Here is a 15,790-nt window from a genome sequence, read left to right on the forward strand (position 1 = left end):
GATAGTGTATTTTAATATCATATTCTTACTCCGAATCACATTAGCATTGAGTCACCTGAGATGCTTATCACTGAAAAACGCTTACCCGGCTAAAGAATTTAAAGGGAAGCAACCCCATCACCAAAACGAAAGTGAAAGTAGCTTTGGTAATGGGCCAGTACACCGGGAGTTACCTCCCATACGGGTGTATGCCACGTCACTTCCTCTAGGAACACGTGCCTATTATCATACGTCTTTTTCACCTCGGAGAGGACGGTTCACTTTTTGACGCTCTGTGGCTGACCTTGTGTGTTTGAGTGACACCCGCCGGCCACGTTACCCAGCTTGTCTGCTCGCCTTGCCTACAGTTTGGTGAGCTCGTTCCCGTTTGTTGTTGGTTGTTTGCGCTGTTTCGTTACTGTACGTTGTCCGTTTTTTACGGACTTGTGTGTCAGTGACTTGCGTGTTTCGCCATTTTGTTGTGTGAGTTAGTTAGCTAACTCGTGTGACTTTGCTAGTAGCTCTGCGTGCCCTCTTTCTGTTTGGGCAAGTGTAGCTTTAGTATTTTGTTGACGCGTAAGCGTGTGTGTTTACTGTGTTTTCAGTCGTTTTGACTTACGTTTCAGTAAATCTTTTTACTTTGCCACGTGTTGTTGACGTTTGTGTCAGTGTCTTGCGTGTCGCCATTTTGTTGTGTGAGTTAGTTTTCTAGCTCGTGTGACTTTGTTTGTAGCTCTCCGTGCCTCTGCTTGTGGGGCAAGTTTAGCTATAGTATTTTGTTAACGCATTAGTGCGTGTGTTTACTGAATTTTCCAGTCGTTTAGACTTATGTTTCAGTAAATTTTTTCGCGTTGCCACGTGTTGTTGTCAACATGTCTGATTCAGACAAGCGCCGTGGCAAGTCGGACCCCAAGGGGAAAATTAAGGCTAAGTCTTCCTCTTCCAAAGCAACGTTACTTGTTACAGACCAAGAGCGTAACACTTTGTTGGCTGTACCAATTTCGGCGCCTAGCGCTGTTACTACTTCTGCTTCTTTTGCGGCGCCTAGCGCTACTGTTACTTCTGCACCTGTCTCTACTTCGGAGACTTCGTCTTCTTTGTTAGCACCTGGACAAGGTGCGTTGGTTTCCTCTCTGTTAAAGTCACTGGTTCCAGAAATCCGCAGCTTGGTGCAGGCAGAATTTCAGCGTTCCGTCGCCAGCAGTTCGGCGTTTCCGGCATCTGGCAGTGACGTCCGGGCATTGGCTTCCGTGTCTTTGTCCTCCACTTCCGGCTTGGAGCAGCGTCCTCCCTCTTCAGCGTCGGTTGGTAAGCAGAGCTGGTCCGATAGCCCTCGTGAGGCGCCTGGACGTTCTCCTTCGGGGGACAGCTCTTTCGCATCGGGTCACGACCGATACCTTGCTGATCTTTCATTTCCGGCGATAACCTACGAGGCCCCGGACTTGTTCGAACAGCGGCGGCAGTCGGTTTCGACTGCCGCATTTCCGGCACTTGCCGGAAGTGATGATCCGTCCGCTCCGGCACGCTACGGCGGTCGCGGCAGGATGGAGTATTCACTGACTTCCGGTCCTTCCGGATCGCGAAGTCAACCAGTGCAGTCTTCACTTCCGCATTTTGCGGTTCCGTTGACTACACTTCCGGTTTCGGCCGGAAACGCTTCTTCCTCTTCTGGTGGTTCCTCCCGGATACCAGATAGTGGATTACAGCGTGCGCCTTCCGGCTTTCAAGCGCCTAGGCTTGAGCAGGCATCACTCCACTCAGTCGGGGGAGTGACGTCAGCTCATCCAGCTCCGGTTTTTGCGGATGGTCGTCCTGCTTACCCTTTACCTTCACAGGGTTTTGGGCGGCAGGATGACGTTAGTGCTCAGGCTTTTCCGGTTTCCGGTTTGCCAGGGCATGCTTCTGCTTCCGGAACTGGTGACTTCGGTCAGGGTTCCACGTGTGACTATTCTGATGCTCCATCAGTGGTCAGCGAGGAGTCGCGGGGCGTGTTTCCGTCGAAGCTCAAGTCTGTTCTTGACGTCGCGGCGGAAGTAACGTCTCGTTATTTTCCTGAAGGGGTGGTGGCTGCGGACTCTTCCGCATCATTCGTTCCTTCTGCCATGGCGGACTTCCGGCCGGCACAGGAGGATGTTTCTTCCTTCCGGTTCGCCGAGTCTCCGTCAGTGGCTTACCAACTTTCGCATTCACTGGTTCGTCCAGCACATGCGGGGAGTGGTATTCGGCCAGTGCCTGTTTCGTTACTGCTTCCTTTTGGTCCAGTTCCGGAATCAGCTCAGCAGTGGGTGGCTTCAGCTGCCCAAGCCTCTTCCTTCGTGCCTACGGCCAATAGGAAGCTTGGCATGCCCAATCAGAGCCAGAATTGGCTGGCGTCTTTTGCACTCCCTAGGGCTACCCTTCCGGTTTCCCGGGAATTGCTGCCTCTTCTGGCTAAACCGATCAAGCGTGATTCGGTTTTGCCGATTTCCGAGGCTTCCCTCCTCTCTGCTGAGGAGGTTGGACGTCGGCAGATCGAACTGTCCTCCATTGCGGAGACTCTCGTTCGGGCTCTGTCTCGGGCATTGACCGATTCGCTAGTTCCTTTCACTCTCAGTGAAGAACAGAATGCGGACGATGTCTCTGCGCTTTTGACCGCATTGGCCAAGGTCAATGAGGAACAATTGCGTCTTTCCTCCCTGCAGTACACCCAAGCGGTACTCTGCAGGAGGGATCTCTTCCTCTCGCAGTCCCAATTCACGGAGCTGGCTACTAGGGAGACCTTGAGAGTCTCCCCGGTCTCAGAGGAGTCTCTCTTCTGTCCGCTGGCACTGGATGCCAGACAGAAGGAGATTCAGTCAAACAAGGACAGTCAGTTCCTTGACTACACTCTGAAGGGGGTGAAACAGTCTCAGCCTTCTAAACAGAAGCAGGCTCAGACATCGTCTAACCCCAAGCCAGCTCAGAAGCGGCAGGCTTCGCCGGCCGCTCGTGGTGGGAAGAAGAGGACGGCATCGGGGAGGGGGCGTGGCGGCTCTGGAAGTAAGCCACACCCCCAATGAAGCGCTCCCGATCTCACCTCCCTCCCGCCCTCCACCTTGGTGATGGCGGGAGGCCCCTCCCGGGCACTTTCTCGTTGGATGTCGGTAGTAGACAGCCAATGGATTGTGGGAGTGGTGAGTTCGGGCTTCCGTCTACTCTGGCGGGAGGAAAAGGCGCCTCTTACCCGAGTGCCTCCGCGGTTCAAGCCCCCCTTCTCGCAGGAAGCACGTTCCGTCTTGCAGTCGGAAATTGCCTCCCTGGAGCAGAAGGGCGCGGTGGAGAGAGTTCGGGTCCACAGCTCCCTGGGATTTTACGGGCGTCTGGTCGCTGTTCCCAAAGCATCAGGAGGATGGCGTCCCGTGTTGGATTTATCTCTCCTCAATACTTTCTTGAGGGAGATAAAATTCAAGATGGAGACGCCAGCCTCTGTCCGAGACTCTCTCCGCCCAGGAGACTGGGTGACCTCGATCGATCTCACGGATGCATACTTTCACATTCTTATGCATCCGACCGACCGGAAATGGCTTCGTTTCCGGTGGGGAGATCAGATCTACCAGTTTCGCGCACTCCCTTTCGGGCTGTCTCTCGCACCGTGGATTTTCACCATGGTGGTGAGACAGGTCTGTGCACTGGTGAGGTCCCAGGGTATCCGTCTGCGGGCTTATCTGGACGACTGGCTCATCATGAACCAGTCCCAGAGCGGCTGTTCGCAGGATACCCTGACGGTTCTTCGAGAATCCAACTGGTTGGGGTTCTCGATCAACCGGGTAAAGTCGGAGCTGACCCCGTCACAGACATTCACTTATCTGGGGATGTCTTTCGACACGGTCGCTTGGACTGTCCAGCCTTCTCAGAGAAGGGTGGACAAGCTCCAAGCTCAGATTCGCTCCACTTTACCTCTCCTGATGGCTTCCATCCGCTCGCTCGCCTCCATCTTGGGGCAGATGGAGTCTATGGCTCTTCTGGTTTCACTGGGCCGGGTCCACAAATGTCCGCTTCAGTTCGCGCTGAAGCCGTTTGTGGACTCTCCTCTGGTGGACTGGGACGCCCTCATCCCTTTGCAGGGATGGTTCCAGTCTGCGACCCTTCCGTGGTTGCACACGGAGTGGGTCTGCAGAGGTGTTCCGATCGTCGTGCCCCTCCCCGACCTGGACCTCTTTACAGATGCGTCCAGGGAGGGTTGGGGGGCACATACAGATCTTCAGACTCCTCCCTTTCCGTTACTCAGCCGAGTAATTCGGAAAGCGGAGATGGAGGAGCCGGCCCTTCTTCTTCTGGTCGCTCCTCTGTGGCCGTCGCAGGTCTGGTTTCCAGATCTTCTTCGGCTTGCCCAAGGGCCCCCCATTCCTCTCGCACTCGTGCGAGGGGAACTAGTGCAGCCCCGAACAGGCATTCCACACGAGGAGCCCAGTCTTCTGAAGCTTCACGTGTGGAAGTTGTTCGGGACTCGCTGAAGCGCTCTGGGGCGTCGTCTTTGACTCTGGACTTGGTGGCTCGCTCGCATAGAGCGTCCACCTCTTCAGTTTATGCTTCCCACTGGAAGGCATGGACTGCCTGGTGTTCAGCTAGAGGGGTGAGTTCGGTGGCTCCGCGCTCTATTCAGGTCGCTAACCACCTCTCTTTCATGTCTTCACAGGGCGCCTCAGTCTCCTCGTTGAGGGTCCGGCGCTCCGCTATCTCGGCGACTCTTCAGCAGATTGGTCGTTCTGTTCGAGTCGGGGGCGTTATAGCTGCAGTCATTAAAGGGGCTGCTCTTAAGGAAGCTAAAGCTCGTTTGCCCGCTCCCAAGTGGGACTTGTTTTTAATCCTGGAATTCCTTCGTTCTGCGGATTTTGAGCCTTTAAGCGAGGCCAGTCTGTTCAATGTCACTCGCAAAGCGCTGTTTCTCCTTTTGTTGGCTACGGCCCGACGGGGTAGCGAGGTCCACGCCCTGTCGGGTCAGCCTGGAGATATCTCCTTTGAGCCGGACGGTTCCGCATCTTTGCGTTTCCGGCCTGATTTCCTGGCCAAGAATCAGTCTCCGGGGCAGGCCTCTCCGCTGGTTAGAGTTAAGGCTCTGACCAGCGCGTTGGCCCCGGGTGACCCCGATTCGGTCAATTGCCCTGTGAGGGCACTTCGTCTGTACTTAGCCCGGACTCAGCCGATTCGGTCTAGTTCTCAGAAGTTGTTGTTTATCTCTCTCCTTACTAGGCGCGAGAAAGATTTGTCGAAGGTAACGTTGGCCCGGTGGGTGTCCTCGCTCATCAAGCAGGCTTATGAGTGGAGGCGCACAAAGAGGGGGGGGGTTATGCCCTCCTTGCCACTTGACTCGGCCCGAGCCCATGAGACGAGGGCGTGGGCATCCTCTCTGGCAGTTCTGCGCTCCAGACGTCTAGAGGAGGTGCTGACAACTGCGTATTGGCGTTCCGAAGATGTTTTCTTAAACTTTTATCTTCGGGACGTCACAGCTCTTCGACAGGATGGCTCCAGAGGCCTTCCAGCGCTCATAGCAGCAGGCCAGTTCCTGTCCAGAACTTGATGGTGAGTTTTGATTCATTTCTAGCCCACCGCCTTGTTGATGTTATCTGCTAATGTGATTCGGAGTAAGAATATGATATTAAATGGAAAATTTCCTAAATAAATTATCATTTAATTAATATACTTACCCGAATCACATACTGTATTCCCTCCCACCTGCCCCGCTTATGGTTTTAAGATTTTTTAAAGCCGTATGATAATAGGCACGTGTTCCTAGAGGAAGTGACGTGGCATACACCCGTATGGGAGGTAACTCCCGGTGTACTGGCCCATTACCAAAGCTACTTTCACTTTCGTTTTGGTGATGGGGTTGCTTCCCTTTAAATTCTTTAGCCGGGTAAGCGTTTTTCAGTGATAAGCATCTCAGGTGACTCAATGCTAATGTGATTCGGGTAAGTATATTAATTAAATGATAATTTATTTAGGAAATTTTCCATTTTTTGCCAGGAAAGGCCACAAAATCACAATGAATAATGCAAAAATTCTTTTCGGCCGGGGGGCGTTGCCCCCTTGGACCCCCTAACAGGGCCCTGCCCCGTAACCCGCCAGAGCCTGGGCGGCCCCTAGACCCCTGCCTCAAAAAAATTTCAGTCAATTTGATTTTCCTAGGTTTCACCCATGCAAACATCATGTTTGTGTGTGCGGGTGTGTGTGTGCATGCCTTTGCAAGTGCAGGGTTTCCCTACATATTTATTACCCAGAGTTGTCCTTGGGTGGTGTGCACGAAAAAAATATGCTACTGGTTGGAACCAAAGCACTGGGTCGGATTGGTTAAAATTGCAAAATCTCAATTCCAACCCGAAAGACCTAGTGCTTGGTCCTACCCCTTTTGCCGTTTACATAGTGTTACTTGATATTGGATTCAGTGGAAGATAATGCGTTTCTCCAAATACTCATGCTTATGGTCGTGGAAACCGGCACGGTGGCCTAGTGGTAAGGCATCCGCCCCGTGATTGGGAGGTCGTGGGTTCGAACCCCGGCCGGGTCATACCTAAGACTTTAAAATTGACAATCTGGTGGCTGCTCCGCCTGGCGTCTGGCATTATGGGGTTAGTGCTAGGACTGGTTGGTCCTGTGTCAGAATAATATTAATGTGACTGGGTGAGACATGAAGCCTGTGCTGCGACTTCTGTCTTGTGTGTGGCGCACGTTATATGTCAAAGCAGCACCGCCCTGATATGGCCCTTCGTGGTCGGCTGGGCGTTAAGCAAACAAACAAATGGTCGTGGAAGTACAGGCTAATCTGAGCTTCTTGGCGACATGGTATGCCGGTACATTTTAGTTGCTGAGCTTTGAACTTGGAAGTGTTTAGTGACTTGGTTTCACATGTAGGGTCTCCCAGGTCACATATAATGAGTTTCTTGTTTTAAAACAAACTCAGCATGAATTATTTGCAAGGCTATGTATGCATGAAAGTGTAATCTTTTGTATGATGTTTATGTGTTAACTTGCTGTGTTTGTGATGAGTGTTGTCTTTCTTTCTCTGCGAGGAAAAAATACTCTAAGATAAGGTTACTATTGCCAATTTGTGTTTGTGAACAGATTACTGTTAACCACATCTGTATCCTTTTATTGCCTGTCATTTCCTTTTTGCTTGTTTGCAAAACTTAAAAGCCAGAATGTTGATGAACAATGTTGCTCTGTTTCAGGCCCGATGGTGAAAAGAAGGCCTACGTGCGATTGATGCCAGATTATGATGCTTTGGATGTTGCCAACAAAGTAAGTAAAAGTGTTGTGCTGTTTATTCTCTTTTTTTCTGTGTCATACTGACAGCGAAAGACATTTTCTGTCAGGTAGTGTAAGTGATTGAAGACCACAGGTGCACTATTGATGAGCTGTGCATTGTCAGGGACTCACAACAGGTGCAAGTGTTATAAGCACGTGATATAAGCATTTGCTTGAGTGCGTGTCCTAGCTGTGTGTCTCGAACTGTTCATGTGAAGAAATTGTGAATAAAATTGTTTGAACCAACAGGTGCAAGTGTTTAATGGGGCGTGACACTATGCTGTGTTATGAATAAAGCAGCTTCTGAGGTGCCTGTGTGTGTTCTTGTGCTCTACACCCTTTAGTGAAATAATATCTCCCTTATCGCAGCTGAAGTTGGTATAGTTTGCCACTGCTTGACATAAGCATAGGACCATATTAGTTGAAACTGACTTGTTTCGCAAGGCTGAGGCATTGTTGAAGAAAAGTATGTACAGTGGAACTCATTTTTAAGACCTACACAGAAGAAAAAAAGCATATCTGAAAAAGTAGGACACTTTAAATTGGAAGTAAAATGACTGTTTAAGGAGAGAGAAAATACAAGGTCTTAAAAATATAAAAATTGAGGCCTGAAAGGTGGGAATCTAGTGTACTGATATTTGTTGCTCTGAATAGAATTCTACACAGTCTGTATCAGCCGCCACCACAGGGATGTAGCTTAGTGGTTGTATTCAGTGTGGTTGTGTTAAATGTCCTGAAAAATAAATTGGTTGTACCATGGGCCACAGTGACCCGTTAAGGTTTTTGTTTTAAGGTTTTTTTCCCGTAAGTACTTATGCCACAAGTTTCAAAAATGTGTGTATCATGCTTTAGTTGGTATGTTTGTTAGTATCTGCAGTTGCTGATAATGTTTTTCTGTTTGTTTCAGATTGGTATCATCTAAATGACTGCTGCTCTTATGTTCTTAATAAATTTGGTGTCGATCTACAACTCGTATTTTGTGTTTGTGTGAACAAAATGCTGTTATGAGAAGGGAACGTGTGTGCTGTGTGGACATTAAAATGCAATAAGCAGAACATCAAAAAAATTCTCTGACGTGAATGAGTAATTGCAATGTTTATTTCAAGTAGTATCTCGTTCATATTACAAACAAAAATAATACAGTGACAACACGCATGCACAAATGATGCTTCTTTCTACTTAAAAATGATCCTATATTTCAAATAGTATTAAAACATAACACAACAAGAAATTCCTCCGAGGTAGGAAAAACACCCCTGTCAGAGAACTCAGAACTTTATTACACAACATGCGGAGAGAGAGACAGACACAGACAGAGAAACAGCTGAAGCCAGAAGTCGGAATGGTTATTCGCGTAAAGGGTACGTCGAGGTTGGTGGCAGTGAGAATGGTTATTTCCCTTTGACCATTAATATGTCACTCTTAATCTTAATCCACCAATAACTCCCTAACCGTGTGTTTGACTGGTCTCAATTTTTGTAAGGACCGTCTCAGGAATGTATAGAACCTGTTCACCAAGTTTGGTGACGATCATTCTTGAGATCTATATGCGAACACAAACAAACAAACAAACAAACACATCGAGTGAAACCTATACACACCCCTATACCGGGGGTGTAAATACAACAGACTTCACACATGCACAAACGATATCTCTCTATATATATACTCACAGATTCAGACGTTGCAAAACGCACTTTCATTCCCTGATTCTTGCAAACTTAGATCAAATAAGACTTACAACTACAATTAAACAAAATGGTTAAGAGGAATTGTTTATCACAGTCTGGCTTCTGAAAAGTCCTAAATCACAAAGCAAATCTGAGGTGATGCTGGCCGTTACGGAAGGCTTTTGCGAATTTAAAAATATTGATTCAAGAGCATTGTCTTTTCTTAATGGTTCCTCCCAAGTTTAATGCAGAGAGTTGCTTTTCTTTGGATTAAAGAAGGTACGCAAACCAATGTGACAAAAGAGCACAGGCCAATCATAACCATGTGGCATGATTTACACATACTCCTGACAATGTGTAGAAACCCGCCGCTCGCTTGTGATTGGTGTACAGTCAATGTCATGAGGGATTTTTCGAGCTCTTTCTCAAAAGAAATCAAACCCTTTGCCGCCCAAAACAAGTCGCGTAAGGCGAAAATACAACATTTAGTCGAACTCACAGAATGAAACTGAACGCATTGCATTTTTTCCGCAAGACCGTACACTCGTAGCATCGTCTATCCACCGCTCGTGGCAAAGGCAGTGAAATTAACAATCCAGAAAAGTGCGGTAGCGGTTGCGCTGAGGAGGATAGCACGCTTTTCTATATCTCTATTCTTTTTAACTCTCTGAACGTGTTTTCAATCGAATCATATCATATCTATATGTTTTTGGAATCGGGAACAAACAAGGAATAAGATGAAATTGATTTCGGAAATTTAATTTTAATCATAATTTTTATATTTTTTAATTTTCAGAGCTTGTTTTTTTATCCGAATATAACATATGTATATGTTTTTGGACTCAAAACAGATGAAGAATACAATAAACGTAATTTTGGATCGTTTTATTAAAAAAAAGTTTAATTACAATTTTCAGATTTTTAATGACCAAAGTCATTAATTAATTTTTAAGCCTCCAAGCTGAAATGCAATCCCAAAGTCCGGTCTTCGTCGAAGATTGCTTGGCCAAAATTTCAATCAATTTGATTGAAAAATGAGGGTGTGACAGTGCCGCCTCAACTTTTACAAAATGCCGGATATGACGTCATCAAAGACATTTATCCACAAAATGAAAAAAACCGTCTGGGGATATCATACCCAGGAACTTTCATGAAAAATTTCATAAAGATCGGTCCAGTAGTTTACTCTGAATCGCTCTACACACACAGACACACCCGTCGCGATATAACCTTGAATGGTTGAAAACGACGTTAAACACCAAATTAAGAAACACACGCATACACCACGACTCTCGTCTCGATTCCCCTCTCTATGATAAAACATTTAGTCAAAACTTGACTAAATGTAAAAACATTGTCGATTCAGATCCACATGAATTCTTTTTACACTGTCACATCAAGAAACAAGCTGAGCTTGAGATGAAAAGTAGGGGTCCAGCCCTATCCTCTGGCGTGTGCTCTCTGAAGGTGTAGTGTACACTTTTTCATGTGGTGTGGAGACCTCAAACTGTCCTTTCTGCTTCAAAACACGGTGCTGGTGACGAACGAAGGGTGTGACATCGGTGATGCTGACGATCCATTCGTCAGAGTACTTCCGCAGAATCTGCACAGCCAAACACACGATTGTTTATGACCAAGTAGCACTGTTCCGGGAACCATGACAACACAAGGCAAAGTTCAGTCAACTCTCGTGCTACTGTTCAGAATTCCATTGAGCGCAGGGCGCATGGATATTACTTGCCAGTCTAAATATGAAAAGCTAACAAGAAGACAAACATTTTACGTTAAGGCCAGTTTTCAAGGTGCAAAAATGACAAAAAACGTGTTCAAATCTTTCTGCCATAGCATTTCAGAAACACTGCTGATATTTCCCATTTTTGGCTCATATATATTCTTCATATGTGTCTGAGCGCTCAGACATAATTCAGTTATGTGTAATAGAAAGTTTTGATATCTAAAAAAAAAAAAATTTAAATATAAAAAAAAACATGACGAACATGTATGATAATCATTACACAAATATCTTCATGCAAAACAGATAAAGACAAGAAATTTTACACACATCAAAAATTTAGCTCTAAACAGTGTGCTATATTCACAAGAATGTATTTTGGAGATTTTTGTGTGTGTCGATATCCTAAAATTAGGACTTTCATGTGACTCATAGTGATGTTTAAATTTGCTCTAAAGTTCCAATAAAATAGCAAAATGTGCCTTTGTTATCAATTATGCACCACACAAAATGTTATTTGATTTCATCATTTTTTAGATGTGTGGAAAATAGTGACGGTATGTGTGTAAAACGCGTTTTCGAGAAAAACGAGTTTGAAGTTTTTAAGATAACTTTAATATGACTGTTGTGCATAAGTCAGATGAGCATGCCTAATTTTTTTTTTCTCCAATGAAAATACGTCTTTCTATCGAGTTCGGCTGTCGAATCAAGCTTGTAGATTCGGTTTCGCTGAGCACAGTGGTCTTTGAATGAATCGTCTGCTACATTCCAAACCGAAGAAATGTACTTTCAAAGTTTATATTTATATTTAATGAGCTACCACAAGGCATTTTTTTTACACCTTTATGATGCACATTTAATTAAAATTAAAATATTTAGGTTATTTTTTGCCCAAAAACTATCGCATAGTGTGATAGTTGAGTCAGTCAGATAGTCTCTGGTTGAGTGGTTTAAGTACTTAACACCGCAAACAACCCAAATAACAAAAATAAATTTAAAATGTCATTTTTCACCTTGGAAGCTGGCCTAAAGTGGTTTTAGTTTTGGCGTTGAAATTTAAGACAAAGGTTTTTAATTGCAGACTGTAGCAAAAACATCAAAGCCAGAATTTCTGAAGCTACATGTATCAACAAGGGTTAAAAAAAAATCCGTTTTAACTCCTGGTACTCAGTTTGGTATGAAAAGTTGGGACAAGTTTCATTCATTGTGAAGCTGTAAACAGCACTATGGTCATAAGTGAATCGCTGCCAGTCTTCTCTTTGAGATAAGGGAATCGGTCCATGCAAATTTTTATTTTTTTCTTCTTGAAACGATTGGAATTATTTTAACTCCATTTTGACCTTTTCCATTCCCATCTTTATAAACTAATGGTGTACATACATCATCTTTGAGTCCCAGCTGGATGGCCCGTCTGGTCAGTTTTCCTCCAATGGGCGAGTGGTCAGGGTCCCACTGTAGCCGCACCTCACACTGGTCCAAGCCCTGGGTTTTCTGCAACTGATCAGGGCAAAAAGTTCTGGTTAAAAAATATTTAAATAGATGTGTCAAAGACAATTTCCAATTTTAATGTTATCATTTTTATGGCCAAAAAGAGAGTCTTAAAATGGAGGAGGTAAATTTACAAACATGATAAAAAGAAAGTTTAAAAAAGGTCTTAAAGGGAGGGAGGAGGATTATTAAACTGGGGTTCTTCAGATCAGGGTTCCACTAAATGTATTATTATGCAAAAGAAGAATAACCTTTTTGAGAGCTCACAAATTTATGCAGATGCCTGAAACACCCGCTGTACTCAATGCTACATAAAAAGAATAACTGTGTCTATTTTTACTTGTTTACTGTGATGTTTGAGCATTATTAATTTAGGAAAACTCACGGTAGTTTCCTTCCTATGATTTTTTTAATTGACTGATTAACTTTCCATACCACTGGAGGAAATAGGATAAACGAGACCCACCTCACTAGTGAGGGCAGCAGCCAGGATCTGGTTGAACCCTTGGAGGGTGATCCTAACAGCCAGGATTCGCTCCTGCTTGTGCTTGGTGGCCCAGCCACACCGGTACATCATCCACAGGAAGTTGGTTTTGATCCACGACATCCGGGTGAAGCTGAACCCTCCACCGCCGAACCTGCACAGAATTAAAGAGTTTAAATGTATACAATGAGACCCCCCCCCCTTTAAGACCCCTCAATTTTTAAGACCTCCCCCTTTGAAGACATTGATTTTTAAAATTTTCTGTTCATATTGTCTGTAAATATACCCCCATTTTCAGACTCCCTCCTTTTTAAGATATATTTTTTCCAGATTGTTTTAGGTTTTAAAAGGGGGGGGTTCCACTGTATCATTAAAGTAGTACCTGCCATATAAGGACGTACACCCTTGGGACCATGCATGCAAAAGTGTCCCTGATTTGCAGGTGGCCTGTACTCGCTAAGTTTCTTTCTGTGTGAAAATGCATGCCCATAAAGGACAGCTGGGAAGATTAGGCATAGTCTAAAACCTTCATCTCTTGGTAATAAAGTTCTGAAAATGATTTTTTTTTTTTTTACTGCAAAAATCAAATGGAACAAAGGGCAGGTAACCAACTTACTTTTGGTCCTTTACAGCACTGTCGGCTATTGCCGGACAGAAGGCTTGGTACACCACAATACTGCTGTCATCGTAACTGGCCACGATGTGTTTCCCGCTTGACGGCCACTCGTCTTTCTGCTTTTTGTACACCTCTATTCCTTGTGGCCACGTCTTCTGCACTACTTCTCGAACTTTCGCCTCCCCCTCTCTCTCCCAGTCGCCTTCACTGTACTCATAGCTTGAGGTGTCAGTTGGCACGCTGTCAGCACACTCTGCTGCTGTGGCCATTCTTTTGGGAAAGAACACAAGAAAAGAACGCAAATCTGAAAAACAAGTTGCTGGTCTGACACTGACACGTACACTGTTGTTTAAAAGGGAAAAAAATCCTAAATCACCATGACGAAAACAACACTGCTATGAAACTATTGCCTTTCAATGCTACTTCTTCAGGACTAACAAGCAAACGTTAAACGGAAAACCAAACTGACAATTTGACTGAGAGGGAATGAGTAAAAATCTGAAAGCTGCATAATTATGTACCGGTACATATGTTTTTTTCCCATGGTAAGAATTTCTCTTGTCTTTAAAAAAAAGAACACAAGATCATTACAGCAGTATTGTCGGCAGAGATATATATATATATCAACAGTTACACAGAAATGTGGTCCTGTAACTTTGAAAGTTAAATACATTTGAGACAGTGACAAAAGGTCAGGTGTCATGTCTACTGTCCCGAATGACACACGATTGCTGACATTTCACCATTGCCAAAAGAATAAACAAATAAGAAATAGGTAGAAAATGAATGTGAAAACTGACTTTGATTGTTGATCAGTATTTTCTATACCACCAACAAATAATCTACTTACACATAGCTGCTTGGCAAATGTATGTTGCATGGGACACACTGACATGAAAGTGGAAGATGTTTTTCCCTCTAGAGAAACTACCTATCAAGTTACACTTTTTGTGCTCTTCCATTCCAGTTGGCAATCAATTGTTAAGGCCCAAAAAAAAAATTGTCTGTTTAGGGTAACATGACCAAAAAAATTAGGGTCGGTAGGTAGGTAGGTTTTTTGTTTTTGTTTTTTGTTGTTTTTTTGTTTTGTTGTGTAAATGCTATGTTGGCTGAACATTCACTTCTTATATTTGATGAATACATGTTTCAAAACTAACGTATAAATAAAACAGAGAGAAAGGGAGAGAAAGAAACGCCAAATGTCTCTTTTTAGCATTTTTACCTCTTTTTTTTTCTTTTTTTTTCTTTGAAATCAAAAAAAAGTTTTTGGGTCGGCGCCAAATCGATAGGGTCGGTCGGGTTACCCTAAACAGACAATTTTTTTTTTTTTGGCCTGACGCATGTTATTAGAAAAAATAGAACGAAAACAGATTAGATAGAATGAAAAATGTACTGGTGATGTCATTTGGGACATACTGACATGAAAACGTCACCTTTTGTCATTGTCTCATTTACTTTCTAATTCCCAGATTTGATGTAGGGTTGAGTTCAGAAAAAGGGTGCTTTGAAATTGAAACTGCAGATTAGCCAAACTTTACACACACACACACACACACTCAAACACATGTGCACAATGACGCACACAAATACAAGAAAAACAGACAGAAAGAACAAATACAATCCTGTTTCTCAGTAACATCTATATCGTAAAAAACAAAAATCTCACAGGGTAAAAGCTTTAAAATGTCAACTCACTTTTAACGATTCTTGATCGCAGAAACTCGAGAACGTCCTTGCTGTCTGTTGTACACGACTGTTTATCTGGCATGAATTAAATGCTAGGTTATTATCCTTACTGCACAGTGATTTGCTGACACTGTTGCAATGCTCACACCCAGGCCATGTGCCAATTCGTTGCACAAACAGCTGAAATGTGGGTCTTGTTTTGTTACTATTTATAGTTGCTAGGGGATTCCCAGAACCATCTGAGAGTTCCTCAAAATTAATAGGTAAATGAATCAATTAGGCAGTGAATCAACAATCTTTCTTCAAACAAGGAGGACTGACCGTTTACAGCTTTCCTGCCCCACCAAGAAAACCGTACAAAAAATTATATTCGACTGTGTTTGTTGTTTTTTGAACAACGAGTTGTCTTTCCAGGCTCGTTTTTGCGCGGGTTGTCTTTCCATGATTGTCATTTTTGTTGCGGAGTGACTCAGGATCCGGCGAGCCGGATCTGGAGCCCCCAGGCTCGGGCACCGGTAGTCACCAGTATCTCACAAAATAGACTTGCCTATTTTTCACACATCAGTCAGCTTGCCTTCTTCAGTCGGTAGTGAAATGCGCTAGAGATCATGAGGTCGCCGCCGCCGGTTCGAGCCTTGCCATTGGCGGTCGGCCATTTCAGTTATCATTCCCGAGTCTGTAAAACTTGAAAAACTGAGAATCTATCATTACTTATTCCCCTCCCCCTCTTAACTTTCCTTTGCTTTATTCAAAGCATTTCGGTGATCGAACTGAGATCGCAACAATAAATTTAAGCAGCTTTGAGGCCCTAAATATTTACAGGCTCAGGATCCGGCTCGCCGGACCTCCCTGCCACGGGCTTTTTGTTGTCCTGA

The 15,790-nt window shown here is 44.6% G+C and overlaps 3 protein-coding genes and 1 long non-coding RNA gene across 5 annotated transcripts in view; 2 read left to right on the forward strand and 2 right to left on the reverse strand.

Moving 5' to 3' along the window:
- Positions 1–50, forward strand: part of LOC138977161 (uncharacterized) — a 12,955-nt gene extending 12,905 nt beyond the window's left edge. Inside the window, exon 9 of the mRNA XM_070350071.1 lies at positions 45–50. Coding sequence (XP_070206172.1) covers positions 45–50 — 6 coding nt within the window. The remainder of the gene's footprint in view (positions 1–44) is intronic.
- Positions 1–7,259, reverse strand: part of LOC138975716 (ras-related protein Rab-34-like) — a gene marked incomplete in the record, with an annotated part of 32,903 nt that extends 25,644 nt beyond the window's left edge. The window contains 1 exon segment of the mRNA XM_070348473.1: positions 7,160–7,259.
- LOC138975717 (uncharacterized) lies at positions 5,956–8,208 on the forward strand. Its single transcript, XR_011458719.1, has 2 exons — positions 5,956–7,233; positions 8,147–8,208. It is a non-coding gene; the product is annotated as an uncharacterized lncRNA (long non-coding RNA).
- Positions 8,209–8,319: 111 nt separating this feature from the next.
- LOC138975715 (uncharacterized) lies at positions 8,320–15,782 on the reverse strand. Of its 2 annotated transcripts, none has more exons than XM_070348471.1 (5): positions 15,237–15,782; positions 13,230–13,499; positions 12,596–12,767; positions 12,022–12,138; positions 8,320–10,512 (listed from the first exon to the last, which is right to left on the reverse strand). In XM_070348471.1, the coding sequence occupies exons 1-5, from the start codon at positions 15,365–15,367 to the stop codon at positions 10,306–10,308; spliced, it is 897 nt and encodes a 298-aa protein (XP_070204572.1). In that variant the 5' UTR covers positions 15,368–15,782; the 3' UTR covers positions 8,320–10,305. The 2 variants fall into 2 exon arrangements, with proteins under 2 accessions (XP_070204572.1, XP_070204573.1); XM_070348472.1 differs by having other exon boundaries at positions 14,925–15,782.
- Positions 15,783–15,790: the final 8 nt, after the last annotated feature.

Source organism: Littorina saxatilis, linkage group LG9, assembly GCF_037325665.1.
Source record: "Littorina saxatilis isolate snail1 linkage group LG9, US_GU_Lsax_2.0, whole genome shotgun sequence".
Lineage (NCBI taxonomy): Eukaryota > Metazoa > Mollusca > Gastropoda > Littorinimorpha > Littorinidae > Littorina > Littorina saxatilis.